At 45.9% G+C, this 19,473-nt stretch overlaps 1 protein-coding gene across 17 annotated transcripts in view; it reads left to right on the top strand.

Annotated features, from left to right (window-relative positions):
• The window catches only part of ATXN2 (ataxin 2), a 735,162-nt gene that overhangs the window by 88,310 nt on the left and 627,379 nt on the right, over positions 1-19,473 (top strand). For all 17 annotated transcript variants that reach the window (XR_004540365.1, XM_033955181.1, XM_033955177.1 and 14 more), the window contains exon 3: positions 5,840-5,899. Coding sequence is in view for 16 of the 17 variants with exons in the window: in XM_033955181.1 (XP_033811072.1) it covers positions 5,840-5,899 (60 nt within the window). In the remaining variant the exon portion in view is untranslated. The remainder of the gene's footprint in view (positions 1-5,839; positions 5,900-19,473) is intronic.

The raw sequence follows: 19,473 nt of genomic DNA, 5'->3' as shown, positions 1-19,473 counted from the left end.
GGCCATTATATCAAATTTTAATAAAACTTGAAACAGCCTTGCCCTAGCTAGAAGATGCATGGCAAGATCTGCTTATGATGCATTGGAATTATCTTCTAGAGCATTGTATCTCAAACTGTGTGCCGGGGCACACTAGTGTGCCTCTTGAGATTCCAAGTCTGCCGCGGCACACTGAGGAGGAAGAGAGGCGCCTGCCAGCTGACTTCCCCACGTGGTATGGCGCCAGCGCTGCCCGATTCGCCGAAGACCTGCATGTTTCCCCCTTCTCTCTAGCATTCTGCGGCTTCCCCCCTGGCCTCCTGGTCTCACCTTTAAAGCTATTTACAGCAGCCTGCAGAAGATGGCCGGTAGGTAAAATTATTTTATTTTCAATATAGTGATTGAAAAGTGTTTTGAGAATTTATATCTGCTGTGTATATTGTGTGTATATGAAAAATGAATGGAAAAAATTGCATTGCAATTAGTAAAGGGGATGGGATCTAGGGCAGAGCTTGGGTGGGCCTAGGTCTGTACTCAATTGATATTTGTTAGACTTAGGGGGTACTTATCTTGAAGTAGTTGAAAAACACTGCTGTAGGCAATCAGCTGGCGCCAGTGCCTCTCCTTCTCTCCAGCCTTCTTTTCTGCTAGCACTCCATACTGGCGTCTCAGGGCCCATCTGGAGGGCTTCTGCACATGCGTGGACATCAGCGTGATGATGTCACTCATACGTGTGATGTTATCACCGTGATGTCCACACAGTTCTGGGTGCCTCAAGCCGTGGCCACTACCTTTAGTGTGCCCCAGTTTAAGAAAGTTTGAGAGACACTGTTCTAGAGCATCAGCTATGTCAGTAGCAATGAGATGTCTTGCATGGTACGAGTCTCAGATATGGACATCAATCTGCAGGACAGATTAGCAAACATTCCTTGTTTGGGAGATGAGCTGTTTGGTTACTCTATTGAAAATGCCACACAAAAGCTTACTGATCATGAGAAACAGGGATGCTTTGGTTAAATCCAAGCCTTCAACTTCCAGATCTTTTAAGCCTTCTTCCTATCAAAAGCGTTTTTCTTCAAAACCAGCTGCTTGGCCTAGGCCGCAGCAGAAAAAGCAAAAACAGCAGCAGTGGCCCCAGAAATCTCAGTCAGCGGCTCCTCAAAAGCCTGCTCAGTCTTTTTGATGGGCTTCTAGAGAGCATAGCCGCTGTTCCTATTTCTCAACCAATTGGAGGTTGGCTCCAGCTGTATTATCCCCATTGGGAAATAATAACCACAGACCTCTGGGTGCTGAAAGTCATTCGAGAGGGATATTCTTGTCACTTCATCAATATACCTCCGGATCATCCACCAAGAGTCATCTTTCAACTCTCAGCGGATGTCCCTTCTTCAGGAGATAGAATCCCTCTTTCTTCTCAATGCTATAGAGGAGGTTCCACCTGCACAGAGAAACCTGGGGTTTTACTCCTGGTATTTTCTCATCCCAAAGAAGATCAGAGGTCTGTGCCCAATCTTAAATCTCAGGGGCCTGAACAAGTTTCTAGTGAAGGAAAAGTTTTGGATATTGTCCCTGGCAACTTTATAACCCTTCTTAGATCGCAACGACTGGCTATGCTCTCTAGATCTCAGAGGCTTATACTTGTATTCCAGTGAATCCAGCCTCCAGAAAATTCTTCAGATTTTAAGTAGCAAAGCACCATTATTAATACAAGGTCCTGCCCTTTGGCCTTTCATCCTCTCCCAGAGAGTTCACCAAGTGCCTGGTTGTAGTGGCAGGGGCATTGCGGGCTCAGGGTCTCCAGGTGTTCCCCTATCTGGACAATTGGCTGATCAAAGATCCAAACTCGAAGGGGCGAGTGCAGCAACTCGCTTAACAGTTCTCTTCCTTCAATAGTTGGGTTTTGAAATCAATTTTCCCAAATCCCAATTTCAACCCTCTCAGAATCTGCAATTTATCAGAGCTCTGCTAGACACCATTCATCTCAGAGCATTTCTCCTTCAGCAAAGTCTAGAAAATTTGATTCAACTTAGCATGCAGACTTCTCACTGCCGTCATTCTCGGTCAGGAAAATGATGGTGCTACTGGGTCACATGGCTTCCATGGTGCATGTTACTCTATTTGCAAGACTTCATCTCTGGATGCCTGAATGGACTCTTGCATTTCAGTGGTCTCAAGCTCTTGACCCACTGTTTCAACACATTACCATCAATCCTTCATTTTGACAATCTCTGCAGTGGTGGATGAACTCTTCCAATCTTTCCAGAGGGTTGTTGTTCCACACACCTCCACACCAAAAGGTTCTGACCATGGACTCGTCCACCTACACTTAGGGGAGGCTCATCTGGATGGTCTTCGCACTCAAGGTCACTGGTTTGCCCAGGACCACCTTTGCAATATCAATCTGTTGGAACTTCGAACGATCTTCAATGCTCTCAAAGCTTTTCAGCACATTAGCACCAACCACATCCTTCTTATTTGCATGGAAAACCAGGTTGCAATGTATTACATAAACAAGCAGGGTAGCACGGGTTCACTCTGCCTTTTCAGGAGGCCCAAAAGATTTGGACCTGGGTGATTGCTCACAACATATTCCTGAAAGCAATATACATCCAAGGAGAAAAGAATTCTCTTGCAGGCAAACTCAGTAGGTTTCTTCAACCACACGAGTGGACGCTCAACACTGCAGTTCTGCATCATATCTTCTCTCAGTGGGGGACTCCTCTGATAGACTTATTTTCATCGTCCCTCAACCACAAGATGCCCCTCTTTTGCTCCAAGCAGTACTCTCCCCAACGGCTAGAAGCAGATGCTTTTCTACTGGATTGGACGCACAAGTTTCTCTATGTGTTTCCTCCAATCCCTTTCATCCTTAAGATGCTTGTCAAGTTCAAACAGGAGGAGGCCACCATGATTCTCATAGCTCCTCGGTGGCCCAGACAACTCTGGTTTTCCCTTCTGCTTCAACTCAGTATCAAGGAACTGATCCCTCTTCAGATTTTTCCATCTCTTTTCTCGCAGAGTCACGGAACTCTTCTGCATACCAGTCTTCAGTCGTTGCACCTGACAGCTTGGTACCTCTTGGCCTGACATTCATTGGCTGATCTTCATCTTTCCCAGCCTGTCAGACTCATTTTAGAAACATCAAGAAAACTGTCTACGGAACAGTGTTAGCAACACAAATGGAAGCATTTTCTCAAGTGGTGTAATCTTCACCATCATGATGCTAAATCTACCTCTGTATCTTCAGTTTTGGATTACCTTCTACATTTATCCAATTCAGGCCTCAAGACCACTTTGATTAGAGTTCATCTCAGTGCTATCAACGCTTTTCATAGACCAGTTAATGGAACACCTCTCATTGTTCATCCTCTTGTATCCAGATTTATGAAAGGACTTTTCAATGTCGAACCTCCTCTCAAATCACCTCCAATAGTAGTGTGGTTCCTGCTAGACTAATGAAACAACCTTAAGTAGTAGTGTGGTTCTTGCTAGACTAATGAAACAACCTTCAGTAGTAGTGTGGTTCTTGCTAGACTAATGAAACAACCTTCAGTAGTAGTGTGGTTCTTGCTAGACTAATGAAGCCTCCTTTTGAACCAATGTCCTCGGCTCATCTTAAATATCTTACTTGTAAAGTGCTATGTCTCATCTCTCTCACTTATAAAGTGCTATGTCTCATCTCTCTCACATCTACTTGAAGAGTAAGTGAACTTCAGGCACTGGTGGTGGATCCATCGTAGTGTTTCATCATGATAAGGTGGTGCTTCGCACTCATCCAAAGTTTCTCCCAGAAGTAGTCACTGAATTCCAGTGTTTTTTACCCAAGCCTCATTCTCACCCTGGAGAAATGGCTCTTCATGCTTTGGGCTGTAAATAAGCTTTGGCCTACTACTTACAGCGTACTCAGCCTTATATGACATCTCCTCAACTCTTTGTCTCATTTGATCCTAATAAGTTGGGACATCCTGTATCCAAGAGAACTATTTCTACCTGGTGGGCTGCTTGTATCGCCTTCGTTATGCTCAGGCTGGGCTACAACTGGGGAGTTGTGTCACAGCCCACAAGGTCTGAGCTATGGCAGCTTCAATTGCTTTTTTACGCTCCACTCCTGTTGTTGAAATCTGTAAAGCTGCTACTTGGTTCTCAGTTCATATATTCACATCTCACTACTGTCTGGAATCTTATTCCAGACGGGATGGTCACTTCGGCCAAGCAGTATTACAAAATTTATTTTCTTAATGACCGCTCCTTTCATCCCATTGTAGTAAGCTAGGGAGTCCTACATATGAGAATATGCTGCCTGCTTGTCCTGGGATAAAGCAGTTACTTACCGTAACAGGTGTTATCCAGGGATAGCAGCCAGATATTCTCACAACCTACCCACCTCCCCTGGTTGGCTTCTTAGCTTGCTTACAGAACTGAGGTACTGTGAGCCCACATTGGGCAGGAAGGCACTTGCGCATGCACAGTGTGGACAGTTTGCAAACTTTTGCAAGTTCTTAAAGTGGAAATGCACTTTTAAAGCTATCTGTATCAGGGCTCCATGGATGATGTCACCCTCATTTGAGAATATCTGCCTGCTGTCCCTGACTAACACCTGTTATGGTACATAACTGTGCTATATAAACTGTCCCTATTTAACTTTGCAGTTATTGACTGAAACTTGAGTGTCCATGGTAGAGTTTTAAGAAAATATGATAAGGAGGCATATAAGTAGGGTAATACATGTGCCCATGGGCACGATTCATATTCAGTAATCATTGCTTGATTAAGTTTTTGGATAAATATACCTGATTTGAACCACTAGTATGAGTAAAATTTAACATGTTCTATTTATTTAAATTTTCTATTAAAATATTTATTTCTGTCATAGCCTCTGATATTAAGTCCTGGAAAAAAAAATTCATGAGCCGAGTAACTGACCAAAGAAATGAGGGATATTTGTCCTACAACATTTTTTTTCTCATACTGTGTTGACTTGAGGGTTATTGAACTCTGTCTTGAGTGAATTTACTTGTAGGCAGGTGGAAAAATAAAACAATGAGACAGCAGCTGAAAAGTTTTAGAGTTAGAAAATCTAATTTTGGCATTTTTTTCATGTTTCTTCCTCTATGGTATATACTTACTTTTTTGTTCCACTCCTACCCTAGCACTCTTGCCTTTCTGCTTCACTCCCTTTTAAGTATATTTCCTTTTCTCTTTCTCCTAACATATACAGTATTCCCTTTTGTTCCCTCAATTCCAGTATACTCTTCTGCTTCATTTCTTCCTCCTTGCATAGTAGTAAGGGCAACATAACATAATATTTTGGATTTTAGATTTAATTATTTTCTTTATCAAATCTGGTTACAAGATGATACATTTAATGTGCTAGTTATTTCACTGTCCAAGAGAGCTTACAGTCTAAGTTGTACTTGAGGCAGTGAATGGTAAAGTGTAACCCAATGTCACAAAGAGTTTTACTGGGAAAAGAAGGGTTTTAACTCTGGCTTTCCTGGTTCTTAGTCCATTGCTGTAACAGTAGGCTGCCATTCTACTTTTGACCAAGGCTTCAGTGGTAGCAACTTCTTGACTTGAACTTTGGCCATGACACTGGCAGGCTGGACTTCAGGCAGCAGGTTTTCAGCCACATCCCTAGTGTAAGAATTGGCAGCAGCATTTCAGCTCAGGTCCTGTTCCTAACATTGGCAGTACCTCCTTGACCTGGACCCAGCGATGGCCACATAATACCTGATGCTCAGTTGAAGGCACCTTGACATTCCTTCAGCCCTGCTGTTTGATATAATTCTGTGTTCATGTGAATTATTGAGGCCTGAGTCTTTGCTATTTGTAGTTTGATTGGCTTGTTTTTTTTCTTCAGATATCGTTTGATGGAATCTATGCAAACATGAGAATGGTTCACATACTTACATCAGTTGTTGTAAGTTTTCAATATTTATCTTATGTATGCAGTATTTTTAATTAAGTAGTTTTCTGGCATTTTCTCTTGTATTTTATAGATTGTAAAATATGACTATATACATATCTACTCATATATTTCATTATCGGGAATTTTGAACTTTTATGTTAATTTTTTGTTATAGTAGATCCCTTTTATCTCTCTTCCAACTCAGTGGTTGTCAATCCAGGTCTTGGGACACAATCTAGCCCAGTGTTTTTCAACCTTTTTACACCTATGGACCGGCAGAAATAAAAGAATTATTCTGTGGACCGGCATCGGTCCGTGGACCGGTGGTTGAAGAACACTGGGCTAAGTCGTGAGCCAGACCCTGTCCATCTCTACCCAATCTCCACCCCAGACCCCACCCCCATAATAGTGCTAATTGCACCGTGCACATCCCGTGCCTCATCTGGAAGCCTTCCCTTTGACGTTGCAACGTCAGAGAGAAGGCTTCCGGTTCAGGCGCAGGATGCCCGTAGGAGCCACAGCCCGTGGCTTTGTGCACTGAATCAGTTAGGAAGAGGGAGCTGGCTCGAAGATAATGCCGCATCGATCGCACCATGGACCGGTGGTTGAAGAACACTGTTTTGGGCCTGATGCACGTGCTGGCCCTGTGGACCGGCAGGAAATTTCTGTGGACCAGCACTGGTACATGGACCGGTGGTTGAAGAACACTGATCCAGCTAGTCAGGTTTTCAGGATATCCAACATCAATATGCACGAGAGAGATTTGTATACAGTGGAAGTATTACATGCAAATTTATTGTAGACATCCATAAAAGTCTGACTGCTATGTGTCCAAAGGATTGGATTGAGAATCCCTGTTTTAGCTTATTTGGAAATTGGATTGAAAGCCTTAGGTAGATCCTTAGGGGTTACAAAGTCATACTCCCCTAAGAATTTCAGTCATAATTCCTGAGTTTGGTCAATAGGTGTCATTGTTAAATGATAGCCGACACATGTCCTCCCTCCCCAGACCAGAGCTTTCCCCTTTTCCTTGCCCTGGACTTGTAAAAGCTACCTCCTTAGCATCCCTATCCAACCTAGAAAGCAGAGGACTACAAAATCACATTTGTAGAAATCTGCCAGCTTTAAAAGTTCTTCGCAAAATTTCCAGATTTTTTTTTTTTTTGGTTAAGTATATTTTGCAACTATCAATAGCATCTGTTGTTGAGGGTTCATTTTATCTGTCTTTGCTATTTGTATATACACATTTAAGCTGACGTGTTACTCAAGTGGTCAGGAATGAGGAGCCACTCTCTGAAGAATTCACCACCATATGATGTCCGTTTCCTTGCATACAGAAGCTTGTATAATTTAGGGCCAGTCTAAGTCCCATGGTAGAAGTGAGGTCAGGATTGGGCTGACTCTTGGAGCTTTCAGCTCAGGGAGGCAGGATCTCAACAGAGGAATGTGAGCTGATGGCTCTCTGCATCTGTAGTCTGCTTCTGCTACTACTGCCACCATTGTTCTCTGGACTGGCCTTTGCTTTATTTGTCTGCATGGAAGGTGGGGGAAGAACACATAAAAAGAAGGAAAGTGTGTCATTATTTGTCTTCAGCAGCAGATGAATCCAGAGACAAGTGGGTTGTGTCCATCCACCAGCAGGCAGAGATAGCACGAAGCTGAGCTCTGTCATATACAGAATGGTTTGCTCACTGGTAAGATAGTATTCTCTGTTGCCACAGACGGATGGATGGTCTCTTTCCTGCTCATGGTTTCATTTCTGCTCTGTGCCCAAAAAGGCTGCTGTTTTAGCTTTGCTAACTCAGTTTGAATGAGGGGATTATGTTTCCTAGGTGCTTATCTTAGGATACATCTAGTGGTGATTTCCTACCCATCCCTGGAACCCCCTTTGGTATTTGTTCTGCACTCCTTTCTCCCAACTCACATTTATAAAACAAAACAAAACACCAAAAACCCTAAACAAATGGATTGGCTAAACCCAGAGGAGTGCACAGGATGAGAGGCATGGCACTGCAAAGAAAGGTACCATTGTTAGAAGCCAGCTGGGCCTGATCCTGGATGCATGAGTATGTATGAGTAGGAATAATTATGTTCTTACCTGATAATTTTTGTTCCTTTAGTCACAACAGATGAATGGGTTAAGTCCACCTACCAACCAGCAGGTGCAGATAGAGTACATAAAGCTGATCTCTGTCATATATGTGATGGTCTGCTTACTGGAACCTCAGTATTTCTCTTAACAAAGCAGCAGGATCAACGAACAGGCCTAACAGCAGAGAATGCACTCTTCACAGCTGTGAAATTCACATGGAGGCTGGCCACCTAGCCAGTCCCTATGGAACAAAAGAAAAATTGAAAATAGTAGAAAAGGTGAGACTGGATTCATCTGCTGTGATTAATAGAACAAATATAATCGGGTAAGAACATAATTTATCCCAGGACAAGCAGGCAGGCTATTCTCACATGTGGGTGACGTCATCCGACGGAGCCCTAATGCGGACGCCTCACAAGCAGACTTGCTTGAAGAAACTAGAAGTTTTGAGTCACCCGCACCGCGCATGCACAAGTGCCTTCCCGCCCAGTGCACCGGGCGCGTCTCCTCAGTTCTTAGTTTTCTGCGGAGCCGAGAAGTCCGTCTTTGACTCTCAGCGTTCAACTTCGTTCAATTTGCCTTCTCTTCGACCGCGGTTTGTGTCTTTTTATTCACGAATCGCTGTTTTTCTTTATTTTCATTTATTTAGTTTAAAAAAATATATATATATTAATTTTCTTCCGTTCGTTCTCTGTGACAGGCCGCTCGGCCGCAGCCCACGTGCTTCGATTTTGCGGCGACTATTTTTTGGCCTATGTCCCGGCCTGCTACAGGATTTAAGAAATGTAGCAAGTGTAGGTGCACGATCTCCCTTACAGACCCTCACAGACGCTGCCTCAAGTGCCTTGGGCCTAAACATCGTCCAACCTCATGCACTCCTTGCTTAACGCTTCAACCTCGAGCTTTTAAGCGTCGTTGCATTTTGGTGGATAAGCTCTTCAACATGGAGTCTCCATCTGATCCCTCGACTTTGAAGGCGTCTTCGACCTCGATTTCTATCGATGCTCCTTCGGCGCCTCCTGCTTCCACCTCGAGCCTCATCAAACCTTCATCGTTTGCAGCGGCTCTTGCTTCAACGTCACCTGCTGTATCTTCCCCTGTTTCCTCAGGTCAGATAGCTCAGCAGTCGGTTCCGCCGGTGGTGATTAAAGTGTCCAAGACTACTAAGTCAAAGCACTCTCACACTACCTCGAAGGAACCTCCAGCCTACGCAGATGCGGAACCCACTTGCCGGCTTCTTTCCAGACCATATTAGAGAAGCAGTTCCTTCAGTGCCTTACTATTATGGGTCCTAAGCTGCTTCCTATTATCCTGCCTGGGCATCCAGCAACCCCTTGCGAGGTCGGGCCGCCTCCTATGCCCCAGTTGGAGCCACACTCTTTGCAGGAGCAGAGTTTCTGCGAGTGTTTGGTCTGCCACCTCAGCACGACAGGCAAGGAGTAGATTCTTTGTGAGTGCATCGACAGGATTCCTCACACTCTCAGCAAGGAGCAGAGTCTTTGCGAGTGCATCGGGGTTCCTCCTCCAAGCCTCTGGAGCTTCGATCTACAGCCTCTAGCCCTATTCACACGTTGGCATAGGCTCCATGTGTCTCCGAGGTGAAGTCTCTTCGATCCTCGAGATCTGGTTCTAGACACAGCTCTCATCATCGTTAGAGGCCTTCGTCGAGGCATTCTTCTAGGCATCGTTCCTTGCAGGATATTCCATCTTCTTCGAAGCCTCGTTCTACTCTGGCCTCGACCAGACCACTGACTCCTCGTTCCAGGAATCCGATGCCGGACCGCGAGGATATCCCGGCCTCGATTGCCTCGACCAAGTCACCAGATTCCTTTGATGCTTTTTTCCATGCCGAAGCTTCTTCGACGCAGGCTGCCTCGACGTCCTCGAGTCCTTCTCGAGACCTACCAGATCAGCTATCCTTTTTTACGGCAGATGGCTTTAGATTTGGATGTAAAATTGGATACTGGCTTCAAATATTCTAAGGAATATCTAGAAGTCATGCGTCTCCCTCAGCCTCCGGCTGAGAGTCTCAAGCTTCTTCTTCATACACTTTTGAATCAGATTTTTGTTCGATGCATGGAGACTCCCTTTTCCATACTAGCAGTTCCTGGAAAGTTGGACTCGAGGTATAAGACTGTGCATCACAAAGGCTTTGACCACTCACAGCTTTCTCATCAATCCCTGATTGTTGAGTCATCCTTGACGAGATCCCATCCTTCCAAGGTCTATGCCACAGTTCCTCTTGGGAGAGAGGGGAAAACTTTGGACAAATTTGGACGTTGCATCTACCAGAATGCTATGATGTCTTCTAAAGTCCTCAACTATAATTTTCATTTCATTACCTATTTTGTATTTCTTCTTTCCCTTCTCCCAAAATTTTTAGCTTATTTGGACAATCAAATGCATTTTGAGTTCCAATAACTAATTGCTAGTTTCTCTCAATTGCGTCTATCCTCTCTTCAATCATCTTATGACACTTTTGAGCTGTCTGCCCGGGAAGCTGCTTGCTCAGTGGCTATGCGTCGTCTTGCCTGGCTTCGAACCATTGACATGGACTCTAATCTTCAGGACCGCCTGGCTAATCTTCCTTGTCAAGGCAACGACCTCTTTGACAAATCCATCGAGGCGGCCACAAAGAAGTTATCTGACCATGCAAAATCGTTTGTTTCCATCGTCAGATCCAAGCCGAAGCCGACTCCACCCAAGCCTACATGCCCTCCTGTCATCTATCAGAGGCGTTTTCCTCCAAAGCCGGCTCCTTATACTCGTACTCCTTTGAAAAAGCAGCATCCTCAGAAGCAACAGCAATCCCAACCTTCTGCTGCACCTAAGGCTTCTCAGCCTTTTTGACTTTTTACAACAGAGCATAACCTCCATCGTTCTGTTTCTGTCTCCTTTTCCCCCTGTCGGAGGTCGTCTCCATCATTTTTACCACTGATGGACAATAATTACATCCGACCTCTAGGTACTTACCATCATCAGGGAAGGGTACTCTCTTCATTTCACTCGGGTTCCACCAGAGCTTCCTCCAAAAGAGTATCCTTCCAATCCATCCCAGACCGCCCTTCTTCTTCAGGAAGCTCAAGCTCTGCTTCATCTCCATGCCATCGAGCCTGTTCCCCTGGAACAGCAGAGCAGGGGGTTTTACTCCCGTTACTTCCTTGTTCCAAAGAAGATGGGCGATCTGCGACCCATTCTAGATCTCAGGGCTCTCAACAAGTTTTTAGGCAAAGAAAAGTTCTGAATGTTGTCCCTGGTGTCTCTTTATCCCCTTCTTGAGCAGAACTGGTTATGCTCTCTGGATCTCAAGGAGGCCTATACTCATATTCCTATCCATCCGGCCTCCAGTCAATACCTCAGATTTCGAGTGGGGAATCTGCATTACCAATACAGAGTTCTACCCTTCGGCCTGGCCTTGTCTCCCAGAGTGTTCACCAACTACCTGTTAGTGGTAGCGGCAGCTCTAAGGAATCATGGTCTTCAGGTATTTCCCTACCTAGACGACTGGCTCATCAAAGATTCCATGTCTCAAGAGGTTATTGTAGCGACCCAACGGATTATCTGGTTCCTACAAAGTTTGGGATTCAAAATCAACTTTCCCAAATCTCAACTTCAACCTTCACAGAATCTGCAATTCATTGGAGCTGTTTTGGACACTGTCCAACTCAGAGCATTCCTTTCCTTCCTCAACAACGTCTGGAGGCTCTTCTACAACTTTGTCACACAGTGTCTTCCCGATCTTCCATCTCAGTGAGTCACATGATGGTACTTCTAGGTCACATGGCCTCCACAGTACACGTGACTCCTTTTGCCAGACTTCACCTCAGAATACCTCAGTGAACCCTGGCATCTCAATGGACGCAAGTTTGCGACCCTTCTTCCCGACAGATTTCAGTCACTCCTTCCTTCAAGAAGTCTCTCCATTGGTGGATGCTCTCTTCCAATCTTTCCAGAGGCTTGCTTTTTCAAACGCCCCCTCATCAGAAGGTCCTCACAACAGACTCTTCGACCTACGCTTGGGGACGCTCATATCGATGGTCTCCGTACTCAAGGCTTCTGGACTAGTACGGATCGTCAGTGTCATATCAATCAGTTGGAATGCAGAGCGATCCTCAAAGCTCTCCATGCTTTCCAACATCTCCTTCACGACACAGTAGTCCTCATTCGCACGGACAACCAGGTCGCCATGTATTATGTCAACAAGCAGGGAGGCACAGGGTCTCCCTCCCTTTGTCAAGAAGCTCTGAAGGTTTGGCACTCGGTAATCCGTCACAACACCTTCCTCAAAGCTGTCTACATTCAGGGGGCGAAGAATTGCTTAGCGGACAACTTGAGTCGTCTCCTGCAACCTCATGAATGGACTCTCCATTCCTTGCCTCTTCACCACATTTTTTCACAGTGGCGCACGTCACAGATAGACCTCTTTGCAGCTCCCCACAACTACAAACTGCCTCAGTTCTGCTCCAGGATATCCTCTCCTCAATGCCTCGAGGCAGATGCTTTTCTTCTGAAATGGACAAATCTTTTCCTCTACGCATTTCCTCCATTCCCTCTCATTCTGAAGACTCTGGTCAAGTTGAAGAACGATCATGCCACCATGATTCTAATCGCTCCTCGATGGCCGAGACAACCTTAGTACTCCCTTCTACTTCAACTCAGCAGCAGGGAGCCGTACCTTCTACCAGTTTTTCCTTCTCTGCTTACACAGAGTCAGGGATCTCTGCTTCATCCCAACCTGCAGTCTCTACACCTGACAGCCTGGTACCTCTCAATATAACCTCTCTTCAATTTTCTCAATCTGTCAGAGATGTTTTAGAAGCTTCTAGAAAGCTTACGACTAGACAATGCTATCACCAAAAATGGACTAGATTTTCTACATGGTGTTTTTTTCATCATAAGGAGTCTCGGCATTCTTCCTTATCTTCTGTTTTGGACTACCTGTTGCACTTATCCAATTCTGGCCTCAAGTCTACATCTGTCCGAGTCCATCTCAGTGCAATTGCGGCTTTCCATCAGCCTATTGAGGGGAAACCCCTCTCTGCTCATCCGGTGGTTTCCAGATTCATGAAAGGACTTTTCAATGTCAAACCTCCTCTCAAACCGCCTCCTGTGGTTTGGGACCTCAATGTTATCCTTTCTCAACTCATGACGCCTCCATTTGAACCAATTGATAAGGCTCATCTGAAGTATCTCACTTGGAAAGTGGTGTTCTCATTGCTCTCACTTTTGCTCGACGTGTCAGTGAACTGCAAGCTTTAGTTACTGACCCACCTTTCACTGTGTTCCATCATGATAAGGTGGTTCTTCGTACTCATCCAAAATTCCTGCCTAAAGTGGTTTCAGAATTTCATCTCAACCAATTCATTGTACTTCCTGTGTTTTTTCCGAAGCCTCATTCTCACCCTGGACTGTAAACGTGCTTTGGCCTTCTTAGAACGCACCAAACCACACAGAACTGCTCCTCAACTTTTTGTCTCCTTAGATCCAACAAGTTGGGACATCCTATCTCTAAGCGTACCATCTCCAACTGGATGGCGGCTTGTATCTCGTTCTGTTATACCCAGGCTGGATTACCCCTTCACAGTAAAGTCACAGCCCATAAAGTCAGGGCAATGGCAGCTTTAGTAGCTTTTGTCAGATCTACACCTATTGAGGAAATTTGCAGGGCTGCTACTTGGTCCTCGGTTCATACCTTCACTTCTCACTACTGTCTGGATATTTTCTCCAGACGGGATGGACAGTTTGGACAAACAGTGTTACAAAATTTATTCTCCTAAGTTGCCAACACTCCCCCCCATCCCATTCTGGTTAGCTTGGAGGTCAACCACATGTGAGAATAGCCTGCCTGCTTGTCCTGGGATAAAGCACAGTTATTTACCGTAACAGGTGTTATCCAGGGACAGCAGGCAGCTATTCTCACAACCCACCCACCTCCCCTGTTTGGCTTCTCTGCTAGCTATCTGAACTGAGGAGACGCGCCCGGTGCACTTGGCCGGAAGGCACTCGCGCATGCGCGGTGCGGGCGACTCATAACTTCTAGTTTCTTCAAGCAAGTCTGCTTGTGAGGCGTCCGCATCAGGGCTCCGTCGGATGATGTCGCCCACATGTGAGAATAGCTGCCTGCTGTCCCTGGATAACACCTGTTACGGTAAATAACTGTGCTTTTTCCTTCCTTGTCATCAGCAGCAGATGAATCCAGAGACGAGTGGGATGTAGCAAAGCAGTCCTCAGTGGGGCTGGATATGGCATCAAATGAAGAAAGATAGAGATACTAGGGACACAACTGGGACCCCCAAGCAGCAGTGAGGCTGTCCACTGGTAGGGGCTAAAGCAGAAGCAACAGACCGGAAGACATGCAAGACCCAAGGAACTGCACTAAGGATAGGCACTCCACAGCCCAGGAAAACACTGTGCATACCAGTAGATGAAGCATGAGGACTTCTTGGATAGCCAAAGTTAGATGTATGACCTGCACATGACAGATTGACTTAGGAGGTACAGTACGTGCAACTGAGGGTGAAGATGACCCAGGCAAGCAGCCATAAAGGTACAGTGAAAGTAAAAAATGGCTCGTTCTCTGCCTAGAGACGTGGACAGCATCAGGAGAGGGAGGCATACGGATCAGTCGGGGAACATCTACAGCCAGAGCTGTGCACCACAACCAACGGGAGGACTGTAACTGTATGCTTCATCTAGTGAAAGCACCACATCATATGGACTGAAGGCTCACTGTTCTGAGCTGAGCTTTAGATAGAGCCGTGCTGAAACGGCACCAAAGAGACAGGAAGCCCCACGTGCCACCTGTACAGGAAGAACTGAACCTAGACAGCCAAATCTCCAATTTACTAATCTCAGCACCAAACTACAAAACCTTCAGGAGGGAAATAAAAACCAGGTTATTCAAGAAATATATCACAACAAACTCCTGATACAACCAATAACCTCACCCCATCACCAGACTATAAATATTCCGACCAATAGCTTTCCTGTAATCTTCTGGATATGACCAGAATCTCATCCTTTTGTAATCTGCCTAGAACCGCAAGGTATTGGCGAAATAAAAGAAACTAATGTAATGTAAAGAGGCCAAGCTGGAGGAGGTGAGTCTAAATGCCAAACAATCAAAAGAAACCCAGCTACTAAGGAAGTCCCCTTATTGAAAGATGTGAAAGGTACTACCTAGAAAGGCACCAGAGACAGAAAAACTGAATCCAAAGTTCCTGCAGGTGACATAAGCACCTTCTGCTTGGGAGAATGGGCTGTGATAATTGGAGCTAGAAAGGCGACTGCTATCTCAGATGAAGAACAAGAAGATCCACAGCCAAGGCCCCTCCAGAGAACTCAGCTGCCTAGATATGACGATGGGCTATAAATACATGTATACTGACACTACACAGTCCTTGAATGGGAAGGTCTGCACAGGTGGTGACCAAGGCCACTGCTGTACACAGTGGCAACGGAGCCCTGTTAGCAGTCATCCTTCAATGGCCACCTGTGGAGGCCAGGGCCGAGGAAGGGGAGGCAAGTCCCCTTGTCTGGTTGACCTGCTCCAGGTAGCCCTCAGCTGTAAAGGTTCAAGATGAGCAGGTACCAGATCTACACTGACCAAACCATGCAGTAGCCACCAATTCCTGATGCCGACTCCTTAGCTGGAAAGGAAAGAACCCGCACAGCAAAGGAAATGACTACAGTTCTGTCAAGACTGGGCAGAGATTTGCCTCACTGGCCATAAAATCCTCTAGCCCAGGAAAGGCCCTGCACTTCCGCAGCGAGCCTTGGAAATGGCTACAGTTTGGTCAAGACTGGGGCAAAGATCTGCCTTACTGGCCATGAGATCCTCTAGTCCAGGAAAGGCCCTGTACTTCTGCAGTGAGCCTCTGCCAAATGGGCAAGGAGGCACAAATCACTGGGAACACTGCCACAGGGCGTCTTAGAGCCTTGGAAGAACGCCAGACTCCAAGTGGAGGAGGAAGAGAAACCTTCCAGCCCTGGGAAGGGACCCTAAGTGCTCCGTGATGCCAGTCCTGGGTCTAGCACAGGGAGAAGAAAAAGATCCCCAGGAATTGGCAACATCAGTGACCAGAAACACCAGGGAGTCACTAAACACCCCTCCAGAGGGTTAGGGAACTGAGAAAGACCCAAGCAAGGCCATCAGAGATATCCTGAAAAAGTGACTGGCAAGGAGGTACTCTAGGACTGACTTGAGAGACACTGCTCCAGGGGACCAAGAAGGAAGAGGGAATCTGAGAGAGATTCTGGCAGAAGATGCACCTCAACATAACAGCCAGCAAGGAGGTCCTGAGATGTGACCTGAAACCCGCAATTAAAAAGCAGAATAGGCATGCTGGGAATCCAAGAGGCCAGAGAGACACAAGCAGTGTAGGAAGACTATACAAGCGAAGATTGTAAAAGGCATGAGTACCATCCTGATTAACTGGAAAGTGGAAACTCGTGAGGGCCATGACTTCTCTAAAAGGCAGCAGAAGGATGAAACTTTCCAGCAGTATTGACTGTCCGATACATGTCAGCAGTCCCCAAACCAAGGCTCTGGCTCCCAACCATATTTCACCCATGTCTCAGTATGCCGTGAGAAACAGCCCCAATGTTAGGATGCCATATAGGAGTACATGTCTACCCAGCATGGCCTGTATGAGACTCCAGATGAAGATGCCGAAATATTAGGTCGGGAAAAAGCGAGGCTGGAATGCAAAAAAGAACGGCCTGAAACTCTCAACAATCTAACCCTCCACCCCCCACCCCCGCATGATTAGAGCTGGGAGATGGATGGTGGAGAAAACAGCGGTGCTAGGGTCTCCCCTGCGAGATTCGGGTCTCGATTGGAACTTCATTGAAAGAAAGACCCTAAACTCAGAACGCTGAAAGGGAAAATCCCTTCCCGCCAAAACTTATGCTGCCGGTCTGAGTAATTTGGCAGCTACAGAAATCCCTGGGGAGGGGAAGGGGGCTGCCGCTTTCCTCAAGTACTGAGAAGCCATCAAGCACCACATGGAATCAGAGACCTTTAGCAGAGAGGGGAAAGGAAAAATCCTTAAACGCATTGGAAGAGTCGAAATGAAGCCAGAGTAGACGACTGGAAAGAACTGCGTCCCCCAATTCAACTCACTAATATATCACTCACCTAGGGAGGAAGCTGAACAATATTTCACTGAATCCTGGTGTCTGCCAGATTCAGAGCGGTTTGCTTCAACTGCCCTCCTGGTAAACACCCAAATGCCTGCAGGCAAGGGAAGTTGCACTCTCATAGGGTTGTTTTTTTGTGTGTGTATGAGGAGGGCGATAAGAAGGCTAGCAGTATGGATCAGGGCAGCAGGGAGTGGAGTGGGTAGGGACCTGGCGCCACCAGGTATATCCCATGTTTCAACCCCCAAAATCTACATCCCTCATGCTCACTGAATTAATTAATAAAATAGGAACTGAGCAGGAGGAGAACCATCCATCCGCCTTTAGAGATACTGAAGTTCAATGAGCAGACCATGGCATATATGACAGAGCTCAGCTTTGTGCTCTCTATCTCCGCCTGCTGGTAGGTGAATTTAACCCACTCGTCTCTGGATTCATCTGCTGCTGATGACAAGGAACTGTGGCCCAGATGCACTAAAGCCAGTGATTGTTGCTAAAACTGTTTTAACAGCTTTAGCGACGATCATATATGCCGACCCGATGCAGAAAATGGCTCACTGCCTGGTTTTCTGCGCGATCACTCATTCCCCAATCTGACCATGCAAATACGCTGATTAATATTAAAACGCCATGTAAACTAGTAGAGCGATTGATGCTTTAACATGGCTTCCTGATGTATTAAAAAAAAAGTGATTGCTTTTAGCGATCCAAAAAAGCGACTAGTTGCTTACCTGTCTAACCTTTTTTTTAATGGGCACAGATGCTGCGCATGTTACATATGCGCAATATCTGCCCCATTTAGGAGACAAAAAATAAAGAAAAGCACATGCCTCCACGCAGATGACGGCTCTCCCCTCAAACTGGCACCACGAACTGCTCCTTCCTCTTGTTACGCTGAACCCAAATCCCCCAACGAAAGAGAATTGGCAGGAGGGATGCCCAATCCCTCCTGCCATGCTGACACCCCTTCCCCCCCCACGGCAACGAAATGGCAGCCCTCCTGCCACCAAAGACCCACCCCTGTGCCAGGCGCCCCTCCAAATATCCCTTATCCTCCCTCCCCTGAAAAAAGGCCTTTTCTATCGTCCCCCGGGACAGGCGGATGAAACTGACTCTGAAATGATAGAGGAAATCAAACGAGAATGCAAGACGGGCAATGTAATAATATTGGGAGACTTCAATTTCCCGAGGATAGACTGGAAACTAGGAACCTCCAACTGCGGCAATGAGGTCAAGTTCCTGGAGGCGCTAGGGGATTGCTTCCTGGAACAAATGGTAAAAGAGCCGACAAGAGGCAACGCCACCCTGGACTTGGTGCTAAATGGCCTCACGGGACCGACAAAAGAAGTAGAAGTTACGGCACCGCTGGGGACGAGCGATCACAATGTGATCATCTTTAAGCTTGACATCGGGAATAGAAAAAGTGCCAAAACCTTAACCAAAACCTTTAACTTTAAAAAGGGCAAATACGATTGCATGAGAGCCATGGTGAAACAACGACTCAAAAAAAAGGTGGATAAACTTGAAACAGTAGAGCAGGCATGGTCCCTACTGAAAACTACTATCACAGAAGCACAAAACCTATACATTCCGAGGATCTCCAAAGAAAGGAGAACAAAGGGTAAGGGAGAACCAGCATGGCTTACCAGACAGGTGAGGGAAACCATACAAGAAAAGAAGGACTCTTTCAAAAAATGGAAACACATGAAAACAACCGAAGCATGGAACAAACATAAAGACGATCAGAAGAAATGTCACAGGGCGGTGAGGGATGCCAAAAAGGACTATGAAGAAAAAATAGCGCAAGAGGCCAAAAACTTCAAGCCCTTCTTTAGATACGTGAAAGGGAAAAAACCCGCAAAAGAGGCGGTGGGACCCCTGGACGATCAGGGAAGAAAAGGGTACATTAAGGAAGATAAACAAATTGCGGACAAACTAAATTCCTTCTTTGCGTCCGTCTTTACGGAGGAGGATACCGCAAAAATACCAGAAACTGTGAAAGTGTTTAGTGGAGTAATAGAAGACAGCCTCACCACAGTTGAAGTAGATTTGGACCAGATATACTACCAGATCGACAAACTTAAAAGTGACAAATCCCCTGGACCGGATGGAATTCACCCGAGAGTCTTAAAGGAATTGAAGGTTGAAATCGGAGAGTTATTGCAAAAACTCGCCAATCTGACAATCAGAACTGGACAGATACCGGATGACTGGAAGATAGCGAACGTCACGCCAATTTTCAAAAAGGGATCAAGAGGAGAACCGGGCAACTACAGACCTGTGAGCCTTACGTCTGTCCCTGGAAAGATGGTTGAAGCACTGATCAAGGATAGCATAGTCCGGCACTTAGATA

This window comes from Geotrypetes seraphini, chromosome 8 (assembly GCF_902459505.1).
Source record: "Geotrypetes seraphini chromosome 8, aGeoSer1.1, whole genome shotgun sequence".
Taxonomy (NCBI): Eukaryota; Metazoa; Chordata; class Amphibia; order Gymnophiona; family Dermophiidae; genus Geotrypetes; species Geotrypetes seraphini.
Note: the sequence above shows the minus strand (reverse complement) of the source record. Positions and strands in the feature narration are given on the sequence as shown.